Source organism: Bemisia tabaci, chromosome 1 (genome assembly GCF_918797505.1).
Source record: "Bemisia tabaci chromosome 1, PGI_BMITA_v3".
NCBI classification, from domain to species: domain Eukaryota; kingdom Metazoa; phylum Arthropoda; class Insecta; order Hemiptera; family Aleyrodidae; genus Bemisia; species Bemisia tabaci.
Genome location: NC_092793.1, coordinates 14,865,827 through 14,888,797, shown reverse-complemented (window position 1 = coordinate 14,888,797; position 22,971 = coordinate 14,865,827). Strand labels below are relative to the sequence as shown.

The 22,971-nt window shown below is 40.5% G+C and overlaps 1 protein-coding gene and 1 non-coding gene across 2 annotated transcripts; both read left to right on the top strand.

Annotated features, from left to right (window-relative positions):
• Positions 1 to 160: 160 nt before the first annotated feature.
• On the top strand, positions 161 to 22,163 carry LOC109038458 (UPF0389 protein CG9231). The gene is made up of 3 exons (XM_019053503.2): positions 161 to 549; positions 19,045 to 19,138; positions 19,801 to 22,163. The coding sequence occupies exons 1-3, from the start codon at positions 420 to 422 to the stop codon at positions 20,009 to 20,011; spliced, it is 435 nt and encodes a 144-aa protein (XP_018909048.2). The 5' UTR covers positions 161 to 419; the 3' UTR covers positions 20,012 to 22,163.
• On the top strand, positions 8,063 to 8,144 carry TRNAL-AAG (transfer RNA leucine (anticodon AAG)). The gene has a single exon. It is a non-coding gene; the product is annotated as a tRNA-Leu (tRNA).
• Positions 22,164 to 22,971: the final 808 nt, after the last annotated feature.

The following is a 22,971-nucleotide window of genomic DNA, read 5'->3' as shown; positions in this document are numbered from 1 at the left end:
AGACGTGTTGGAGTTTGGAGTTGGCATGCAGGTGAGCACGCATTCGAAAGTTTGTTTATGTGTTCTAAGGATTCTGATTGGCGCTTTATGACCTTCGTTAGACAAAATACTCTCTGATTGGTGGAATTGTTTGTTTACGTGCAACTTGCCTCGTTCCCCTCACGCAATCGCGTTGATAAAAGATCCCTCATCCCCCTAAATTCGTCAAAGTGTTCTTGCGTCTCGTAGCTTGTGCGTCTCGAATTATTACTCACGATCGTCCGATCCTCTTTGAATTACCAAGTTATTAAGTGTTTCCTTCCATTATCTAACTGAGTCTAATTACGTTGCATTGCCAGTGATTGTTCTATGTGCTGTGCGTAACCTCAAACTCACCTTGGCTCGTGAACTTATTGAATAAACTTTCGAAGTTTGAAATCATGGCCCAAAACATGAAGAATGTTTCCAAACTCCCCATCTTCTCTCAAATCAGGAGATCCATCTCCTCCACTGCTGCCAAGTGCAAGGAGCTTAATGCGCTAAATGCGCAAGCTGCCACAGAAGAAATTGGTAAGCTTATTTACAACCCGCTACTCACCTCATTTGTTGCATCACCGACACCCACCCTTAAAATTAGAGGAATACAGGAGCAATTGAAGTCCGTTGTTTCTATAAAGCGAAACTTTCTCCCTCTGTTAAATCTTAACACCATGAGGTCATGTTCAGCCAGCCACTCAACGCTTTATCAGCTGGTGGTGAGAAATGCGGATAGGTGTCGGATTCTGCAATTCATTCCCCAAATGTTGCCATCTATAATTTTGATCTTTGCAGAGAAGCCAAAGTTGGAGGTGTCCACATTTTATTTAAATTTATTGTCAAATCCAGCATTGACATATCACCGTCAAATATTTTCCTCTAGCTCATACTTTTTCTCTTGCCCTGTCCATGGCTCTTGTTCTATTTTACACGTACATACTTTCTGTTAAAGTAGTTACTCATCTCCATTTATTCATTCATCATGTTATTTTTTTACTTTTCCAACAGCTTTTTCATGGATGCGCAACGCACATCTTTTCCATTTTGCATGTAATGCTCAAAGACTGTGGTCCAAATATTGAATATTTACAGAAACAAAACATGAGTTCTTTAAGATGATCAAAGTTGACAGGAGACAGTGTCTCAGTTTCCAAAACTGAAATTTGTTAATCGCAAACGTAATCTAATAGGGAAAGTAATTGGGTATGCTCTCTCTCTTGGGTATGATTTCTATCTTCTCTAACTCACAAATTTATTTTTTACCTGGGAAATGTTTGAAAATTTTAACATTCAGCAGTTGTCCACCATTAACTTTTTTCAATTCCTTGTAAGTAGATGAACTTGTCATGAAGTGCCAGTATCAATGTCATTCATATTTATTAGGTTCCATCTATACAGTCCCCCATATAGTATTTGTTTATTCCATGTATTTTCTCATAATTTTTTTATTTCTGTTTCAAAAATAAATTAAAACAAAACTAATAATAAACAGTCACAATCGGGGAATGTGAATCTTCCTAATAGACCCTAAGATTGGGGATTCAAGAAACCTAGTCCCAAAGTAGTGAAAAGTCCAATGATAGAGCTTGTCCAGGTCAAATCTTCCCTAAGTATGTCATTTACTTTATGAAAACAACAAGCACACCCCTCTTATTCACCAATTAACGACGACAAACTTCATTTGGTTTATCAAAATTACATTTTTACTTGTCATCTCCTCTCTGCAGAAATACAATTGAGTTCAGGTATCAAGATTTTCCCTCAAACTAGCAGGGTTCCATTTTTTTTAGTTCTCTGAAAATTTTGAAGGATGTTTTCCCCTTCTCCCAAACATAAAAGTCCAATAATTTTTAGCCATCAACTCAAAACTTGGCCTCTGTATGATTTCCGCCCGTACCGTGAGTAGATACTTTTCCTCGGAGAGAAATTAAAAATGCAATTTTCTGCATTCTGCTGAGGAACATTTTATCAGCCATTCTCTCATGTTCCTTTCTTATTCGCATTTAGGAGGCTTCATCTCGGCAACCAACCTTTTCTTTCGGAACGTCGCACGCACATTTTCTTGCATTTCCAATAGGAGGGCTCACAGCCGGAGCCCCGCGTCAAAACAAACCCTAGAATCAAAACAAACCTCCCCCTGCCCTCCCTCTTCCGATCTCCCGCCGGCGGCTCCCAGAGACGCATCTAAATCGATAACTCAAAAGCGCGTCGACGCGGCGCCTACGTGATTTTTGGAACGTATCCGCGAGCCTTTGCGTTTTCACCTCGATGAGCTGCCTTTTGTAGGCGCCACCCTTTTGCAGCCCCGGGTGCGTGGCCCAATCGCATCACGCAAACTGCGTAGTTTCGTAAGGTGCCTACGTGTTCGGAGACCCGTGCAACGTGCATCTGGTCGCCACCTGTCCAGCGCGTCTGGCGTCCCGGCTTCACCCGGCTTGGGACCGGGTTTCAGCGCCAAGCTGTCGAGGCAGGGGTCACGCCGACTGAAGACAGGAACCGATTTATTGAAACGCATAATAACACAGGATTTCTAACATGGCCGCCGAGTCTGGAGAGAGTCTTCATCAACAACTTTTTTCTTCTTATTTTTTATATTAATATCCGCCCCGCCCCGCCTCATCAAGCTCGTGAAGCCGCGAGCACTAATCGGTCGGACAGAGAGATATTGTTGCTTATCGGCGAGCCACCGCACCACTGTTGCCGCATTTTAATCTCGAACCGTATGTCTATCCGTTGGATTATTTTGACCTAGTTAAGTAGGGAGAACCAATGTTTTGACTCGTGGGTCATTGCGTTGATGCAAGCGTGACAACAAATTAACTTTGAACTACAACTTCAATACTTTCTTGACGTTCAAGCTGAACATGTATATTTGAGGTAGAAAAGAGGTTTTTTTTAAATATTTGAGTTTGGGAAGGAATTTTCTAAACGTTAAAACCCGGTTGGGTTATCTGTTGAATTTCTTAAGTTCATGCCTCAATTCTCGATTTCTCAATTTCAAATTCCACTTCAATGCTCTATTTGCTTTGTCAATCGGTGATAGATCGTTTGTTATCACCGCTGGTCTAAAAATGCTAATCAAAGCCGAACTTCAAATACTTATTTTGGGAGCCTGGATGACCTTTCACCGTATCTTCATGTCGGAATGATATCATTGGCTCTTGTCGATCCGTTTGGAATTTAACTCGTTGTCGAAAATCAAGCAGGAATGATATCAAGCGGAGCACCGGGGAAAAAAACACATTGGATCTAGAGTGCAGACTCTTAAAAACATCGACAAGAAAAAATACTCTTGTTTCAATCAGATTTGAGCTTAAATCAAGAACCAAGCCTCTCAATTTGAGCGGATTTCCTTTTGATTTAAGCTTAAATCTGATTGAATCAGGAGTCCTTTTTCTTGTCAATGTTTTCAAGAGTCTGACGGACTCTAGATCCAATGTCTTTTTTTTTCCAGTGGAGGTAGAACCATGTCTTCAAGACGTAACCGTATTCTTGGTTCCTCCAGATCGGTAAATTCGATCTATTTTTGTGAGAAATGGCAATGCGCAAGTATCGGTGGAGGGACGGGGAGGAGCGCTTTAAGTTGAACGATCCTTGACTGGAGTTTTGACCCGCACAACTCGGCTGCAGCCTTGCAAGCGTCCTCTCCGTCTGTTTGTTTACATCCGAAGGTGCCGGACTTCAGGGTGATTTTGCGTGTGAGCCGGGCGTGCTCGCGAGGCCGGAAAGTGCTGTCGCTGTCGCACCTCCAGACCTTGAGTCCGCCTCGGATGGACCAAAATATTGCGCGGGCGGGCGCCACGGCACGTAGGCTACTCGAGCGGCTTCCGTCGAAAACTGATTTGGATCTACTGATTCCATAGACGCTATTAGTGGCGACGTCATCATAGGGATTCTCCATTATATCGAATTGGATCCAAACAATAACATTGGCATAACCTCTTTCAATGCTACCAATGCGAAAAAATCGATAAATATCGCTTTTCTGTGACGTTGCACTAATAGCGTCTATACCGAGAATGAGCCCCGAGGAATTTCCAATCCAAGTTTTTTTTCTTTTTGTTCTTATCGAATCTTACAATGTTATATTTCAATGGGCTTCAACACGGAGAAACTGATCTCATTTTTAAATATTTTTAGTTTTGAGCGACTTTTTTGGCACCTACTCTCCTCAGTCGGCCTTCTATGGTGTAGTGGTTGTAGCGCTTGCTCTATGATCGGGAGGTCCCGGGTTCGATTCCCGGCCAGGCGACCTGAGTTTGATGGTCTCAAACAATGGTTGCCTGGGACTGGTTCAGTAGGGACGGAGGGGGGATGGGACTTAAAGCGTGGGATTAGCCCTTGTGGGCTATTTGAAGAAGTAAAAAAAAAAAAAAAAAAAAAAAAAAAGAAGCAGTGGCGATTATTGAAAGTTATTGGCAACATTGTTTTTCCTCCATTTAAATTCATTAAAAATATCTACATATATCTTAGGTGAGGAGCTTGCCGCACCTAAAATCGATATTTTTGATGAATTTAAATGGAGGAAAAATAGTGTTTCTAACTTTGCCAGAACAATCGTCCAAAATGCAGGTTGTACAATGTACATCCATTTTGTGTGGGTTTTCCGCAAGGCCCCTTCTGTCCAAGTGGGTCCAGTGCCTTCTTTAATCCGAGCAAGGAGTCAACAGGAACTGATGGACACGTTTTTGGGCCAAATTCTACATTGGCTCCTTCACAGACGCGAAAGTTTCAGTTGAAAGTTTGATCGTTCCCCGGGTCGTTTTTTATTTTGAGTGAAAACAAGAAAATCTCTAGAGTTAAGTTAATTTTTCACGAATTCAGTACTTGAAATAGAAAAATTAAAATCACTAGTAGCTGGATTGTTTAATTGTGTTCTGAAGCGCAGTGCAAGTCTTAGGTTAATTAGCTCACGCATCTCAGAAATAGAAAAGTGAATCTGTTAAATGACCTTGCATCGATGAGCTTTGCTACATGCTGTACCGCCGCGTTATCTGAAGTGATTTTTTTATGTTGACGCGCTCACATAGAAACAGACCTGTAATCGCAAGCGTCAGCAAAGTACATGAAAACTTCCGGATGCGTGGATTGTTGAGAAGATGACAATCGCCTGCGTTTTATGAATGTTTTGAAAATGCTTCAAAAGTTATAATATGATATGTCTATGCTCTCACAGATAGGTTCCTAAACTTTTCGCTGTCATGCATAGTGAAACCAATACTCTCGATTTTTGAGGTGAAGTGGAATGTTACTTTTAACCGCGTAACTGAAATTGCATTTTGATCCGCGCGTAACTGTTCGTTTTCAAAGTGATCGGTCTACGCAAGTTTTTTCGATCGGGAAGCGAGGAGAGGACTCGGTAAAAAAAAAAAAAGAAAATACTGGTGAAAATAAAGTAGGAGAGACCTAAATTCGTGTATTTACAATTAGCTCAATCTAAATTCAACCTTGACTGCGTTGTTTTCGTTCACCGATTACCTGATAAAATTTACTTTTTATCTTATCAACACCAAAAATAAAATTTCAACAGACATCAAGGAAAATACTCAGCTATAAATAACGCATCTCACCCTCTAATGAAAACATTTGAGCACTCATCTATTTTTACAATTTTCTTATCGCTTTCCCACGATCCTTCATGTCTCGCCGCCCTAATTTCCTGTTTCCTTTTTCGTCTCTCTATCCCAACAACTACACTTAAGATACAAAAAAAAACAAGAAAAAAGTTAATAAACCATAAATAAAGAACGCTTACGGGTAAAAAACGACCATACATTATTCTCTATTACCAAAACCAGTACACTTGATCGAGTTTTCAAATGATACAACTATTTGGCCACCGTGGCTATGCTAGGAAGTATCTTTTCTCATTGAAGGCGTTACTTATGCGTCGACACTCGTCGATACAGAATTATTTGCAGCAGTCGCATTGACCCACCAATCTGCCTGCTACCCTGTTAATTGGGTTTTTAAATGATGCAACTATTCGGCCTCTGAAGCCGCGCTAAGAAGTATCGTTTTGCAATGAAGGCGTTTCTTATACGCCGTCATCAGAACATTATGTGAGGAGACAGACAAATCTTGTGATGTGAATTGAAGAGTTTTAGAATATGACCGCGATTGGCTCGCACCCTGCGAAGGATGCATCTCTGAAAAACGATTCAGAGATCAATTCATGCATATCCTTTTCATTATTTTTATTTCGTTTTTGTTCTGCTTTGAAGAGAGCTCTCTTGAAGAGGAAGAAAATTATGTTGTGTCGGCGTCGAGGAGACTAATTTTCCCGTAATGTAATCAAATTATAGAAGGCCGTGGTTCTTTTCCCGTCTCCTATTCAAATCAGATCAGTTCGGCACTGAGAGCAGGAACACCATCACCTCCGGTCACTGTGCTCGCGTCGAAATCGAAAATGGGCGAGGAAGAGAAACGGACAGGTAAAGCGTCTGGACGGGGATCCAACAGATGATCTCAGGGTCGACGCCGTGCGCCACGCAGTGGAGTGAGTCAGTGGGAGAGGTCGGACAGAGTGTGGGAGCTTTGAAAGCTTACAAATTCATTAATCCCAAACGGTGAGGTCTTAAAAAGCGGTACCGACGGTTCTTTCGTAAAATTTTCCCCAAGAAACATCCCTTTAAATTTAAATTTGACCAAATAGACATCAAAATTCGCCGTTCTGGTCAACAATGTCTTGTCCAACCTCTCCTCAAGAATCCATCTACTGTGCGCCACTCTGCTTGACGCGAGGGCTAGGCGAGATTGGGCCTTGGAAGCTGCGCCACAGCAGAAGGGGCCCCAAAAGGACGCTTGCCCTGTTGCACCACCGAACCAATACCCGACGCGTGGAACCAAAAACGCACAGCAGCACTGTCTAACTCGGGCGTGATCCTGATCAGCTCTGCCGGCCCTCGTAAAACTTAAATATAGCTTATGACCCATTAGCTGATTTTAATATCTGTTTATCAGCGGTTTCCTTCACCGCGACGAGGCAATCGCTCGTTTGTCAGGCGGATTGTTCGGCGGCTTTTTTTTTATGGCGCGAGATGTCAACGTTTTTGCTGGCGTCGAGTGGCGAAATGGTGAGATCGGAACCGGTTTGGCTCCAAAAATAGTTTCTGGTTGACCTAATTGACGGGTCGGATTAGCTTGGGATCGGTGTTTGTATTTTGAAGAGGAGCTGGTTTCGTCGCGGCATGTGGGATGGAGGAGAGGGGATGTTTTGGATTCTGGATGCAGGGGTCTTTTGTTGTCAGCTTTGTGTGGATTACGGATGAGTCGAAGTTATACCTGGGACCTCTCGATCTGCGGATTTCGTCGATTGTGAGTTTAAGGTGTTTTTTAACGATAACTAACCTAATTTGGCTACAATGTGATGGAAAAGCAGAATTTTAGACTTTTATTAGTCGTATGCAGAGTGATTGAAAAATCCCGCGCCACAATCACACTCGTAACTTTCGAAAAAAATGAGATTGAGACTTAAACATTTCAAGAAATGGCTTGCCAAGATGCAAGAAATGACTTTTAGGATGAATTTTAAGAAGATTTTCCGGAAAAGGAGCAAGAACCTTAGGGGGTTCCAGGGGTTTTGCGGGACTTTTGGATCACCTTGTACACATTTCCGCGCATTGTCGTAGAAAGATGAAGTGCAAGTGTTGGTCAGGATCGCAGAAAATGATAACGCACTGTGTGAGTAAATCTGAGTGCGCGAGGAAATTTGGCTATAGTTCTTTTTCTCCTGCGAAAAATGAAAAAAAAAATGGAAAAGCGTTGTGTGTCTTTGAATTTTTGACCCAATACGTCCTGTTTACCTCGGAACGGAGCTAGGACTGAGGAAATCATCTGAAAATGAGGACATTTTGAGACCGAGGTAGCGACTTTTTTTACTCTGAAAATTTCTCCGCGCCCCTAATGCTGACTGAAAATTTTCAAAACATGTTCCAAAATCCGTTCCAGTTTTTCCTCCTCCTCCTACTTCTGATCACATTACTCCCCCTTCTCTTTTCTTTTCGTTGATGTATTTTATCGTAGAAGTATCACCATGAGATCACCTGGTAGCGTGGCCGAGCGGTCTAAGGCGCTGGTTTAAGGCACCAGTCTCTTCGGAGGCGTGGGTTCGAATCCCACCGCTGCCATTGTTTTAGAACACGTGGAAAGGGTCATTACTCATCATTCCAAACCTATCAGACGCCAGAAGTACATACGATAAAACGGCAAGAGGTTTTCTTAACATGTCCTCTAAACTTAGGGTGTATTCACAGCACTGATAAGAACGATAATTTTGTAGATTGGTCCTAAAAAAATAAATAAATAAAAATGATAAACCTAATTTTGAATCTTTTCATACTTACAAGGAGGAGGCTCCTAACAAGTACAATTCTTTCAAGTAAATCTTGAATCATACAGATTACGCCCGTGAGAAAGATCGACTGGAAATTTAGTTAAATCGTTCCCTCCTTCTGCAAGAAAACACTTAACGCACTCCAAAGCTCTATTTTCATCAACCCAGAACAGGAGATAGTAGACACCAAAAAATCGAAGTGGATGCAGTTCTGTCGTTCAAACTTGTTTTGGCGTTTTCCGGATGCATTTTGGCCGGATAAAACGAGAAAAAAGAGGCGAAGTGCTCGCCATTTAATCTTTTGCAGTGCACAAGAAGGGTCCTATGGATTTCAAATTTCTTGTCTCCCGCTTAGATTTCAAAATGTCCAGCGTGTTTCAACTCATTCTATACACGTTCAGAATTTTTCAGTCATTATTGGGAAGGAGAAAAACACACGGTTGCAGCCAGAAACAGTTAGTCCTCAGTCGGACCCCCAGTGCGTGAAATGTTTTTCAGAATATCTAAGCCTGGCATCTATCCAAGATGCGCCTCTCGGGCTTTACACCCCCCCCCCCCCTCCCTAGCCCCCTAACCGCCCTTTCTCCGACCCAAGCTCACCGCTCTGAGTCCTCTCTAGCGTTCAATGTCTATTTTGTAGATTTATTTCATTTTTGACGACGAACCGCATTTTAACCGTGTGTCCTATGACATTCTCTGCGTCCTTCCGTCGCAGAGAATTCCAAAGGTTGTTTACATAAAATTAAGTTGTTTTTTTTAAAAAAAAATCAAAGTCTATCTCCTGTTTATTAACGTACTAATTTAACTTCTGGTGAATCGAAATGGGGGGGGGGGGGGGGGTTGTCCTTACGATATCGAGGGAAACCGGTCAGAAGTTCAAAAACTATAAGCACATCGAATTTTTGCGGGTAATTTCCTTAATATATTAGTTTGGCGCTGAAGATCGAGTTTGTGACTCTATGCATTGCGCGATATTTTGCAACAAGGAACTGAAGTTTCTCACCCATCCGTGGAAATATCTCTCTTCATAGAGAAACTAATGGCTCATGCGTTGTTTCTGAAATGAGCTAAAAATTGTAGTTCTTTATTGCAAAATGTAGTCCAATTTGTCCCAGATCTTGAAGAATATGCTCGAATGATTACAAGTTTTAGTGTTGCCCAGTTTTCTGTTTAATAGAATAAACATCAGAATTTAAAAAATTTCTGATTCAGTTGCGCTGGTTTCTGTTAAACCCGGCCGATTGGTCGCTCGAGTGACAAAAATTGCGTAACCACACCTAGAGATGAGCCAGGGAAAGTATTATGTTTTATGGACGACAGGGCTCATTGCAGAGTGTAGTTCTGCGAAGTGAAGTTTCGTCGTCATGTCAGGAGAGCGACGAATTCACAACGCACATGAAATAGCTTCGTTAATAACTAGAGACCTTCATCGTATGAACGTCTTCAATTGTTCTCCACCGTACCGACGAAAGAGCGTTTTGTACCGTGAACGACCTCCACTGACTGTATATTTGTCACTCATTAATCATCATCATAAAGTCATCGTGATAGTTTTCGAGAGTCATACACTAGTGCTCTGATTACCCACTTTTTCTCTGTCTCAATTTTTTGTTTGCGTTTGCCTAAATTACTCAGATAAAAGCTCGAGAAAAATATTACCGAGAATCCTTGGGCGAGAACGTTGCTAAAGTAAACGGACACCCTTCCTTCTTGTATCACTGGTGAAACCATGAAAATGAATATCTTGATTTACAACGCTACATACTTCGTTAGGACTATTTTTGATTCTGGTAAAAGAAAACTAGAAGTTTTCGATTTTTAAAATCTCTGGAAAATATTTTTTTTTCAAAATCGCAAAAAGATGTCTTTTTTCGAGGGTATCAACTCCTGAAATGTACACAATTTTCTTTAAATCTTCTCTCCACTCTCGCTACTTTATGTTTTTGTCCGCTCCTGGTTCTCTTCTTGACTAACAATACGTTTTTAACGAGACAAAACGGTGTGTATAGGACAGTTCAGAACGTTCGCCACTTGTTTGGGCGGTGCAAGCGTTTTTTTCCACGTTCAGTTACGTAACATCACACAGTCGCTCAAGCACTGTGCTGAGCTTTTGATTTCTGGCCTGTTTGTCACAGTCACACCACAGTACGAAATCGGTCGATCACGTGTGAGGGTGTGTGTGTACGTAGGCAGAGCCACATAGTTACTCATTAACCCCCCCCCCCCCCCCTCCATTACGTAGTCAACTTTACCGCGACATTCCGGAAGGGGGGCCTAGCTTGAAGTCAAGCCGCTCTTCTTGTGAGCAACAACACTGATACCCGCAGCTCGCATTGTATGTTTGGACTCCACTGCCTGTCAGTCTTCATGTCCTAGGTTATTAACATGCACTAGAAATATTTTCAAACCATCACAAGTTGTCTTCTATCGGCGTTTTTACTTTCTCGCTCCCCTAGGGTAGAGAGGAAGTATTGTCATCCTCCAAGAAAAAAAAAAAAAAAAAGTTGAAATTTCATCATTTCTAGACGTTTTAAGGTCCCAGGAGTCAAAATAACCATACTTGAAAAAATGTGTGTCCGTCCGTCCGGCGTCCCCCAAATCTGTCTACAGCGATATCTCAGAATCTATCTGTTCGATTTCATTCAAAATTCTCACAGAACACCATATTTATGGTCTCCTTATGCACGTCCAACGATTTTGGGGTACGCTAAAATTTGGGGGGGCTAGGGTCAAATTGGGTTAAAGGTCCATTTTCAGCAAAATCACACGGAAAGCTCATTTTGAGGGACCGTAAATTTTGAAAAATGCCTTTAATTCTTTAAAGGTGGGCATCAAGCACATCACCTGGGTCATTAATTTAAGTTCCTAAAAGATCTTTGGACTAATCTCAAAATTCAAGGGATTACGAGGCCCAAAAGTAGGGCACTTTGCTCCGCGACATCACACAAACAACTCATTTTCAAAGACTGTAAATTTGAAAAAAAATGCCTTTCATTTCTTCGAAAGTTGGCATAAGAGCACCACCTGGTTCAATAATGTAAGTTCCTATGAGGTCTTTGGACTAAACTAAAAATTGAAGGGTTACGCGTCATATAGCGAGGAGAGCACTTCGGTCACACGGAGAGCTCATGGACTGTAGATTTTGAAAAAATGCCTTTAATTCTTTGAAAGTTGGCTCAAAAGCACCATCTGAGTCATTAATTTAGGTTCCTAAAGGATTCTTGGACTAATCTCATAATTGCAGAGGGGCCGATAGGAAACGCTCAATTCTCTGATAAATGAGTCGGAACGCTTCTAGATAATAGCAGCAAACGCTTTGAGTCAGGTGAAACCTAGGAATTCAAATGCATTATATAATGCATCATATACTATTTCCAAAATTACTCCGTAGGTATACACCAAGCAAAATTAGACAACTAATTAGGTAGGTAAGTACTTACAATATATAGTTACTATTAGTCATCAAGCTGACGCAAAAACTGACACTTACATCTTTATTAAATACTAATATGTTTGTTGTTAATGAATTTAGAATCCCGGCAGATTCCATCTTTCGCGGTTCCTTTTTACGAGGTACTAAGCACAAATATAATATAATAATACGGCACAAATATGACTGATTTAATGCTTGTTACTTAATAAAGGAGGTTATAAATTGTTAGAACCCGAGGTTTGGTTGAAGGAGATGGCGCTCTCAGCGCTCTCTATTGTTTTCGCTTTGAATTACAGGGATACGCGGTAAGGAGATGGCGCTCCTGGCGGGCGTGTGGTGAACCTTCCAGCAGGTAGATTCGCCCGCCAAATTTAAAATTTGGGACATGCTAAGCGAAAACCGTTTAGATTTAAGACTATTTGAACATCGAATAGTCATTCTACCCATTCAAGTAGATATTTGATGGCTTTTGACCGTGCTTAAGGAGAGATTATAATATAAAATCGTATCTGAAGTATGATGTCAATGAATCTAATGGATCCTAATGAATCGTAGAAAAGCTAAGATTTTTACGGATCGCCATCTTTGACAGGAGACTTTGTTAATCAATTACATATTTAATTGAAGATGCCTCATAAAATCAACAAGTCGAGGCCGAATATATGAATTCATCACATATCGCGAAGACATTTACAATAAAGTTCAGTGGTTTGAATAAAAATTTCATAACTATTATCCTGTGATCAAAATTCCAATCAAACTTTATGATTTTGTAAAATTGGCAGTATTTTTCTAAATATTCCAGTAAAAGTGTCTATGCCGGCGCGAAGCGCCGGCTCGAGCGAGAAAGTCCCGTGCGGTCCCCGCACCAATCCGCTAAGCGGATGGGGGGGGGCGAAGCCCCCCAAATGCCGGCGCGTAGCGCCGGTACGCGGCGCGAAGCGCCGCGCATAAATTGGCCGGAGGCCAATTTTTTTTTTTAGTTTTTAGCTCTTTTTTACATTTCCCCCTCCTCCTCCCCGTTTGCATCGTTTTCGAATAAATTGAATGAGTCGATTCTCAGCCAACGAACTCGCTGTTGTTCATGACGCCATGATACAACTATTCTTGCCCTATAGATGTCAGGGTTGCTTGTCTGAAAATGAAGGCGTTCCATCTTTTTGGCAGTCAGTCACTTGAGTACTATCGCAGCAAGTCTGGGCGGAGTGTGTTGTTAAGAGTGAATGGAAGCTTGAATTAACGCCTTCAATCTATCAAATATGCAACTTGAGCGGCCCTCGAACATCTGAAGTTGCGTTTTTGGCCATGGCTCTTTCTGCTGCCCATTTCTGGCTCTTGTGAATGAAACTTAAGTGATTCTCCAAGATCCAAGGCAAGGGCCGTAGCGTGACAGGATTCCTTAAGGAAGTAGGGGGGGAGGGGGAGACTTTATTATCCTTCAATAAGAGAAGAACACTCCAATGTATTGTACAACAATTGAGCAATTGTTGTCCAATTGTACAATTCTTTGATGGAAAAAAGTACAATAAAAATAATCCAACGATCGAACAGAATGCAAACATGTGCCACTGACGCTCCGACGGGGCTCATTGTCAGCTCTCGTATCGGATTCTGTATCACGATTAAATCACATCATTTCCATGAAATAAATTAGGACGTTCTTTTCTTTAGCTTTCAATCGATTTCGATGGATGGACATCGATAACAAATCAAAGACAGGACTTGTGATTTTAGTTTAAAATTTTGAATGATGATATTCGGTATGTAAGAACAATTTTGAATGATCTCTTCAGAAATTTAAATTTCGATTTTTCAAAAATTATGTTCAAACGTAAGTAAAATCTTCAATTTTAAACGATATCAATTGTTCCGAGAGTGCACTGCGCTAAAATCCGGGATCCACCTTCAGTTTCCTTTTCTCGGCTCCAGCATAAGTATAATCTCATATTTTTATGACACATTCAAAGCCTACTCAAGACCCAGTAGCTATTCAGTCCGAAGGATAACAACGTCAGCTAAAGGTCTCTCTCGCGTTATTGCCGAATTGCAACGCTGGAGATCTGAATACCAGCCTCGAAAATACAAAATGAATCTTGGCCTCCGTAGTCCGTACTGCAACCACGGAGTTGGATGCATGATTGGTTCGATATTTATCACCCACTGTCTCGCCAGCAAGTACCGGACGCCATCCTCAGTTGCCTGAATTCTAATTTCTTTAAAGGAGGCCTTGTGCAGTGTGCATTACACAGGGTGATCCAAAAGTGCCGCACTGTACACCTAAACTGCCTTGCCAAGGCGAAACGCCGTATGAGCTTTCAGGCGTTGCCAAATTTCCTTTGAAAGAAGATTTACCTGGTAAACTTGAAAATGTTATTCCTCAAATTTTTCGGATAATTTTGTACATAATTTTACCTCGAACTCCCGTAAATTTCAAGGACAAACATTCATAATTTTCCTCAAAGATAAATATCTGATCGAAGGAAATCTGGCATTTCTAGAACGTTCATACGGCGTTCTTCCTTAGCAAGGTAGTACAGCCCATAGAATTCTGTAGCTCATTTTTAGGCAGGGTTTCACACTGTCAGGGAATACTGGGGAAAGTCAGGGAATTTTAAAAAGGGATACGTTGAAATGTCAGGGAACATTTGTTAAGTCACCTTTATTTGCTCTCTAGAATGGGTTTGAAGTTATGAAGAACTTTTCCTTCAAAACTATTTCTAATTATGTCTCTTTAACCATCTGGCGTATCTTCAACCGTCGGGAAATTTCACCAAAATGCGTGACGGGAACAGGGAAATTTCAGGGAATTTTATTTTCTATATTCTGTGGTAACCCTGTTTAGAGAGATCCCTCTTTTTTTTTGGGGGGGGGACGTCCCAAAAGTTGTCTCCTTTGACTTAGGCGCATTCACAAGATTCCAAGGTTTCATCTTAATTTGTTAAATAAATATAGGGGCGATGCATTAGGGCCGGATTTACCTACTTGCCGCCCATGGGCCGCTTGTATTTTGCCGCCCCCTTCTCATTCGTTTTGAAACATCAATGAAAACCATCAAATGAACGTGCCAGCGGGGGAGGGGTGCATAAGACGCGTTTACTGACGTTGAACACATTTTTTGGGAAAGCCCTGTCAACACTACTAGCAAAAGTTCACGGAACTTTGCGCGAAAGTTAAGTTTCGTAAACCTATCTCTGTGTGGACAAGGCCTTCCATTCCTAAGAAATGAACGAAAAAATTATGAAAGATCAAACATAAACGTGGATAAATGATTTTAAATTCCGCCGCCGCGCCTCGCAGACCGCACTGTGTTTGACGCAATGCGTTGAGTATTCACGCAGTCTTGTAGGCGCTATGCGTCTCCCGCTGACCGCACTGTGTTTGCCGCAATGCGTGAGGTATTCTTGCATTCTTGTAGGCGCTATCCGTTTCACGCTGTCCGCAATGACCGCACCGTGTTTGATGCGATGCCTGAAGTATTCGTGCAGTCTTGTAGGCGCTAATATGTGTTACATGCCGATCGCCGCGCCGAGGGCTTCTCCTTTTCATCTCAAGTCCTCGTCATCATTTCTCTCTAGGTAAGCCGCGCCGTTCCAGTCCAAATTGCGTGTTTGGTTTCTCTCTTAACTCGACTACTTAAAGGTGCTGCCTCTTGTATCACTGAAAGACGACAAAAGTAGAAATTACTATACTCTCAGAAAACTAGAGATTTTGTCGCATTTTCTCGTTTGTAATTTCTTTTCTGAGTCCGAATTTTTTTTATACCTATAGATTTAAAAAAATTGCAAAATTTGCCGCCCCCTACAGATTTGCCGCCATGGGCCGCGGCCCATGTGGCCACCCCCTTAATCCGGCCCTCGATGCATTAACCTGGTGTTGCGGAATTTTTGAATCACCCTGTATGTGTAGTGAGACGCCTTTGGCCGCCGATTCGATTGGCTGGCGCGGCCCCGCGGTCAGTGCCTTTGCTTTGGAAAGCTAATACTCCTAGCTCCCCCCATGGAACTAGGGCAAATCATGTGAATTGACAGCGGAGGCCACAAAGCACTGCGGCTCGTTTCTTCTTCCTCCATGTCTCGCTCAGCCGTTGCATAAGCTGCAACAGCTTCAAAAAGAATCGAACACCCTGTGAAACACGGTGCCGGAATGTCGTCGGTGAAAGTTTAGAAATACGTAACTCCTTAGCTGTGTTTCAAAATTTACGCGTTGAAACACCGAACTTTTTCAGTTTAGGTAACCGAAGTCTTCGGTCACAGAAACCGAACTTTTTTTCTCAGTCAGAAAAAGACGTGTTTTCGTAGGACCATAAAAATCAAGGTCTTGGGTGCAGAAAGGGAATTTCTTGGTTTCTGCATGTGGTTCAGAATTGTCACTACTAACTTATATTTTAGAGAGAACACTTTTGGGTTGATTTTCTGTTCTTCGTTTTCAGCATCGTAAAATCGTGTATAAAAGTCAGTGTAAGTTTCAACGAATTCCACGCGTTTGCTTTTATCGTAGTGGATGAGATGTTAGCGGCGATTCTGAAACACCGCAACCAATGAATGGAAGTATTTATGCTAAAATGAATTATATGCATAGGTTTTGCGTGCAACATATTGTTCCTTTTAGCATAAATACGTCCAAATGCTGTTTCTGCACCCAACGTCACCCAAATCATGTCTGACTGTTCACACTAGCTTGGTCCAACCTCCCCCCCCCCCCTTCCCATCAGCGTTTATCATTTCATGCACGACTCCTAATGACACTCAAATTTGACCATTTGAAAGGCAAATCACTCTCCCTTACAAAGGCGTAAACAAACACTTTATGGGCGCCGAAACGATTTCAGCTGTCGGCGCGCGCTCGAACCGTAGCGCCATACGCCAGGTCGGCGGCGCTCCAAGAGTCATTGAACCCCTCCCTCCAAATTCCCACCACCAGCGCCTTTCTCTCGCGCCTGAATTTTTTTCAGAGCTTCGCAGCTATTCCGAAAGCTCATCTATATGCGCGATACGCGCTGCGTAATCCCAAGTGACAAAATTAGTGTCTGGCAGATGTCGTCTTCCGCTTAATTAATTTGTCTCTATTGGATGTTTTCAATTTGAATACTGATGTCCAGGTTCCATGAAAAGCGGGTCAGTCAGTCAGTGGCGCGGATAATTTGTTCCGCTTTTCCACGCTTTTCTCTCGACAAATTTACTCAGATGCTGACTGACCTGTTTTTCTTTTCGGGATAGTGAACGGTGTTATCCCGCCGTGCAAAGGGAGAACGTCGTATGAACCTTGAGCCGTTGCCAAATTACCTTTGTTTAAATGTCCATTTTCAGAGGAATCTGCAAATTTTTTCAGAGAATTTTATTCGCAATCAGGTCTAAATTATCTGAAAACTTCAATAAAAAATATCCATAACCCCATAAAGAAAAAAAAGGAGGTGTTTGCATTTCGGGCATCTTGGAATTTTTTGATGACTTGATGACGTAGGTGGGTACAGCGTGAACGGGACGTCGCTGTACCGCGCTGTACCCACCTACGTCATCAAGTCATCAAAAAATTCCAAGATGCCCGAAATGCAAACACCTCCTTTTTTTTTCTCTATGCCATAACCCTCCTCAAAAGTATATGTAACTCCTCGACAAGAGATAGTTGGATCAATTTTTTAAATAATTTAACCCGGCTTAGGTTTTCTGGGGACAGTCGTTAAAAAAATGCCGGGCATGACACAACTCCCGCCAGTAACTCAATTTTCGGACGAGTCCATCTTAGGGCGCTTGAGAGACCCCTACTTTTTTTTTTACCTTATTTTTTTAAATGATCGTTGATTTGGAAGCATAATAGCATATTTTAAGCTTCAACCTCAACTTTTCTCCAAGAATTAAAGACACTTCATCGCGCGGTGATGCGACGTAGCAGAGATATAACTATTCGCATTTGACGGATGTCCGTGTTGTATCTACAAAATTGAAGGCGTGAACTCACTCGATATACTCCGCTCTATTCTACCAATGAGATGTCGCTCAGATTTTGGAGATAAGTTAAAAAATAAGGCCCGATTACTTACGTCTCTCCAATCCTCGTTTGTTCCGTTCACGTATAGCCTTTAAAGCACCACTATTATTAAGACAAACGGAACTAACATAATATGGAAATACAGCCAGGGAAAGGACGCGGCGCAATGATACAACTATTCGTGCTCGGTGGATGTCCGTGTTGCATCCGCAAAATTGAAGGCGCCACGGCGCGCCGCATGAATTCGAAATGTTCCACTTACGCTGCCCATGAGATGTCGCTCAGATTTGAGAGAGAAGTGTAAGAACGAGGCCTGCGTCTATCTTCGGCTGTGTTGATACTCGATTTGTTTCCTTTTTTTTTTTCAATTTGACGACTGATTCTTTTTTACGAGGTATTTGTAGATCTATATCTAAAGCTCGCAACGTCCTCCCTGCGTCAAGAGTCAATACGTACAACATACTTTGTGATCAGGAAAGTTATAGGGATCCGGGAGAAATTCTGGAAACACCCCTCTTATGACGAAAGTCTCAGTTGGCGGAAATTGAAGCATGTTCATAACAGAGATATCCCCTGTTGTGTCTACATTCTTGGTCGTTGGAATTAATTTGAATAAATCTTAATCTAGTTTTCTGGACGGCTCAATCATATTTCTGCTCAGTTCCGTCAATCATTGTCCCACCCATAAATTGCTGCATCGCATCACATTGAGAAAGTACGTTCCGAGTAATTTTTCACCTCAGCCCGAATTTTTTTGTTGTCCTTCTACCTCCTATTCTTCCGCTGCTTCCTCGTACTCTTCACCTTCGCTTTGTACCTATTTGTTCCGTCTAAGAGGACCTTGATTCAACACATCAATAATGTCAGCTCTTTGTAGGATCTTTTCCGACGACAGATGGGAAATCAGAATGAAAATGTCACCTCTGATGAAAGTCGACCTTCGACGATTGTGCTGAAAAAATAGCTCACAGATACCTAACGTCCCAATGCCTTTCTTTGTACTTTAGGAGTATTTTTACTCTGTTTGACCCTTTTTGATCAAATTTTATTTAAGGGGGAGGGGTTGTTTTCTTACATTTTTACCACCGAAGTGAGATTTAACGGCCAAGATTTTCGAGCGCCATTCAGCAAATTATTTTTTTATACTTCTTACAGCTCCTGAAGTGCTAATAAGAGGCATTCGTTCAATAAAGCCGCTTTTGCGACCGAAGTCCTATCCTGTACGTGTTCAGCAAATGAACTGCTCATCTCTAACCCTCAATCTTTTTTGTTTCAGGGCACCACACTGTTGTAGTCACTAATTTTCAGAAAAGGCTTCTAGTCCTTGCGAAGAAATACAGCAACATCTCTGAAGTTCCCGAAAGAGTCTCGTAAGTTCTGAATTCCCTAGCTTTCCTATCAGTACATGCCACTGAAACCCGCTACAAACCCCTGTTTTTCTTTTCTTCCTCCAGCTAATCAGTGAGCTGTAATAATTTCTAAATAACGGCAATACACTCCCAGCAAGCCCAGCAGCAATGACTCAGAAAAAATGTACGATTTTGGAGCCCTTCACCTTGTAATTAAAATTCACATTTTTTTTTTTTTTGAAAGAGAAAAAAATATACATATTCAACTACGTATTGAGTATTGTCACAAGGAATTTTCTAACGTGGTTCCAAAAGAATTGTATGCGTTTGCACGGAGTTAGTAAAAATTTATAAGTTAAGGTAATTAATTTTTGGAAAATGGAAGATCCTCACCAGTAGCACATATTTTTCTCTCTGCAATATGGACAGAAAATACGGAGGAAACTTTTTTGGACCAAAAAGTATTTAACTATGAAGTATCTCAATAAATGTGGGACTGAGCATTTCTGTAACTAAAAATCAACTTATCTTACATTGAACCTTTGCAACATTTCAACAATTGCTCCTCAATGTTTACCCAAGCATCATAGTTCAATCTCTCATATTACTTGTTTAATACGTTTATTTCTTTTTTTGTAATTGATAATCAAAAATTTTGATTTTTTCCTTTTTTCTTATTCTAGACTAGACAAAGTTCACCGAGCTCAGGATCTTTTCCGTATCAGAATGGCCACCTACTCTCTGGGTTTTGTCACTATTGGAGCCTTGATCATGATCATCAGCGGCAAGAATGCTGCCCTCCGAGGTGACAGTGTTGAACACAGAAGTGAAGAGTGGCACCAAGATTGGGAAAAGAAACATGCAGCCGAAATAGCCGCCAAAAAGGCACACTAATAACCTTACTCCTCCTGCAAATAGTCATACCATCGAATAGCTGTAGCTGTGACTCTTTTTACTGATTTTCAGCTCTTCATAGATGCGTTTTGATTTTGATGAAATTGAATGTTTTCTCTTGTGATCTTGTAACCCTCTCAATGTGTACAAATGAAATCACTGAGGTAGAATGACATTTAGCATTATTACAAAAATACGGTCGATGCCTCATAAAAGCATGGTGTAAGGCAGAAAAAATTTCAAAGCGATCTAATTCTCTATTTTTTTGGATGATCAAAGCGAAAGAAATCAAAAATATGTCATATCTACCTTTGTCCTGTGAATGTCAGAAGTCAGTTTGTTTGTGTGTGTGTGCATGTTCGTATGTATGCTGCCGGCAGATAATCTTAAGCGTGTGATAAAGACAGCTAGTGTAAGTGTTAAGTAAGACTGATGAAAGTGTTTATTGGATGTTATGAAACGATGGAACTGTCCCCAATGTTCAGATAGAGGTGTTTTTATGATTAGAAGTAGGTTCGTTTCCTTTTACACATTATCAGTTATAAGCGTTTGGATAGATATGTCACACATAATTCAATTTTTTTTTCCACCTTGTAATTGAACTTTTACATGGCTGAATCTTGACAAAATTCAGTACCTAGATACTAAAATTAGTTTTCACGAGTTTATACTATGCAACAATAAGTCCTTAAAGTAAAGAATGTAAGTACAAAGTTAGCTAATGTTAATGCTGGGTAGCTGTTAGCATGGTGGGTGTCCTAATTTTTGTAGATTTAACTTATTCAAGTAAAACTAAACCTCTCAGTAGTCTTCTCCTTGCAGCTTATCTGAGCGTAACAAAATGAGAATTTTGAAAATCAAGGGTTATCTATGAAATATTATTTAGTCATCAGGTTATTTTCATAACTGTTTCTCTGTTAATTCGCTTTGATTCCCTTGTTCTACCGTTTCTCATTTTGTCATTTTTCCCTATTTTTTTCGTTTTTTTTTTATTTAGCTTTATCTGTAACATATAGGAGAGTATTTATTTATCCTTGTGTATTTTTCAACACCGCTTTTGAAGATTTTTTAAGGTCATGAGACTCATTTCAAAGTGGCCATCTTTTTACTTGCAGTTTTAGTCATCTTTCACAATTATTCATCTGTTTATCTATTCGATGCTAATTCTGTCCAGCAAATGCCCCCTCTTCTTCAATTTGAGATAAATCAAATCAAAATTATTTACTGAAAACCCTACTTTTACCTAGATCAGATCAACCTCAGTTTGAACTTTTATTCAGTCTGAAAGTATCCTTTAACTGTGATCTTAATTTTTAAATTTTAAATTATTGAGGCAATTTTTCAAAATTTAATCATAAAGTGTTTCGACCTTCCTTGTAGGATAATCTCATGGGAATCGAAGTCACTCTTTTTTCTTTTCAGTATCCTAAATTGGAGTTTCTGAATAACTCCAGCTGATTGTATGTATCTTATGTTTTTGAGCAAAGGCTTCTTTCAAACAATGGACTGTTGACTTTGTCTTCTAACTGTTCATTTGCCTGTTCCTTTCCCATTTGGCTCATGCTCAAGCACAAAAAAATATGTGGATTATCAAAGAAAGAAAGAAAGAAAGAAAACAAGTCTGCAACTAAAGTTACCGCAAAATTTTTAAGCTTTCTTATGCTCATTTGAGTACAATCTAGACTGGATCTCCCAGTCAGTTTGAGATTGGTTAGCTGAAAGGCAGAACTATGAACTCCTATGACTTATGCAACTGTTGGCCAGGAATAATACGATTTTTAATGCTCAATTTTTTGGTATAAGGAAGTTAAAGTAGCAATCAAAAACAATCATATTCTTGTGATAAAACTAAACCAATAATTTTATAATGCCTCATAGATCGTTTTAGACCATTGGGCTGCTCATTATCAATCTCAATCTCACTTGTCCTGATTGTCACATGCTGTATCGAACTTCAAAATTCGGAGATGAATCCTTTGAACTAAGTTGAGTCCTCAGTTTTATTTATTTTCTTTTTTTCTCATATTTATTTATTTTGTTGTGTTTTAGTTAGCATTTTGAATTTAGAGCTGTTAGTTTTTAAGTTTTATTCATTAGATTTGTAAATAATGCTGTCTCATTTTTATTAAAGATTAAATTATTTTATCACAAAGACTGACTACTGGTCCTTTGAATCATTGAAACGAAATTTCTGACTAAAATTTTAGAACTCCAGTAGGCAGAAATCTTATGGAAGAAAAACTTCTTCCTCCTTTTTGAAATTTCCATAATTTGCTATTTGCCACCTTATCAAAATGGGTCAAAACTCGTTGTTCAAGTTTTCAATGGAAACTGTAATGCAACAAGAAAAATAAGGTCTTGTCCACACAAGCGCAGTTCGCGGAACTTGGGCGAACTCGTTCCAGGAACTTAATATAATTTAGCTATAACTTATCTCTTAAACCCCTGGTTCATAGAACCAATAAGCAAAAACTACACTCGTGTGCAAGGCCTAAAGAATAGGATGCAAGCAAATGTGGAAGTATGCACAAGAAGGTTCCTAACTAAAAAATTTCAGTTTTTCAGAGAAATTTCACTTTTGTTTTTCATTTTGGTAAATTATAAATCGAGCTATCAAGAAGTCCTCGCAATTGTAATGAAATTTAAGTTTCAACAATTAAAATTTGCCCGTTTAAAGTTATGTTCTTGGTATAAAAGAAATACGAAAGCTGGGCGACAGGGTAAATGATTTTTTAAATATGAACCTCCAGTCTCTTGGAAAGCAGAAAAATGTCAAATAGATCCTGACAAGTAACGTTCTGGTATGTGTAGAGGTAAGATGGATAGGTATTGAAACAAAGAATCTGCCTTCACTAAAATGCGCATATCATACTAAATTTTTAAAAGTTCGAGTAAAGTTTCTTCAGGATAGAAGGAATTAGACAAGCCGTTCTTTGCAATTAGACTCATGTAGCCCTGCC

Coding starts and splice junctions, on each gene's coding strand:
- LOC109038458 (XM_019053503.2), top strand. CDS start 420: ATGGCCCAAAACATGAAGAATGTTTCCAAACTCCCCATCTTCTCTCAA. Junction 550..19,044: donor AGCTGCCACAGAAGAAATTG/GTAAGCTTATTT, acceptor TTTTTGTTTCAG/GGCACCACACTGTTGTAGTC. Junction 19,139..19,800: donor GAAGTTCCCGAAAGAGTCTC/GTAAGTTCTGAA, acceptor TTCTTATTCTAG/ACTAGACAAAGTTCACCGAG.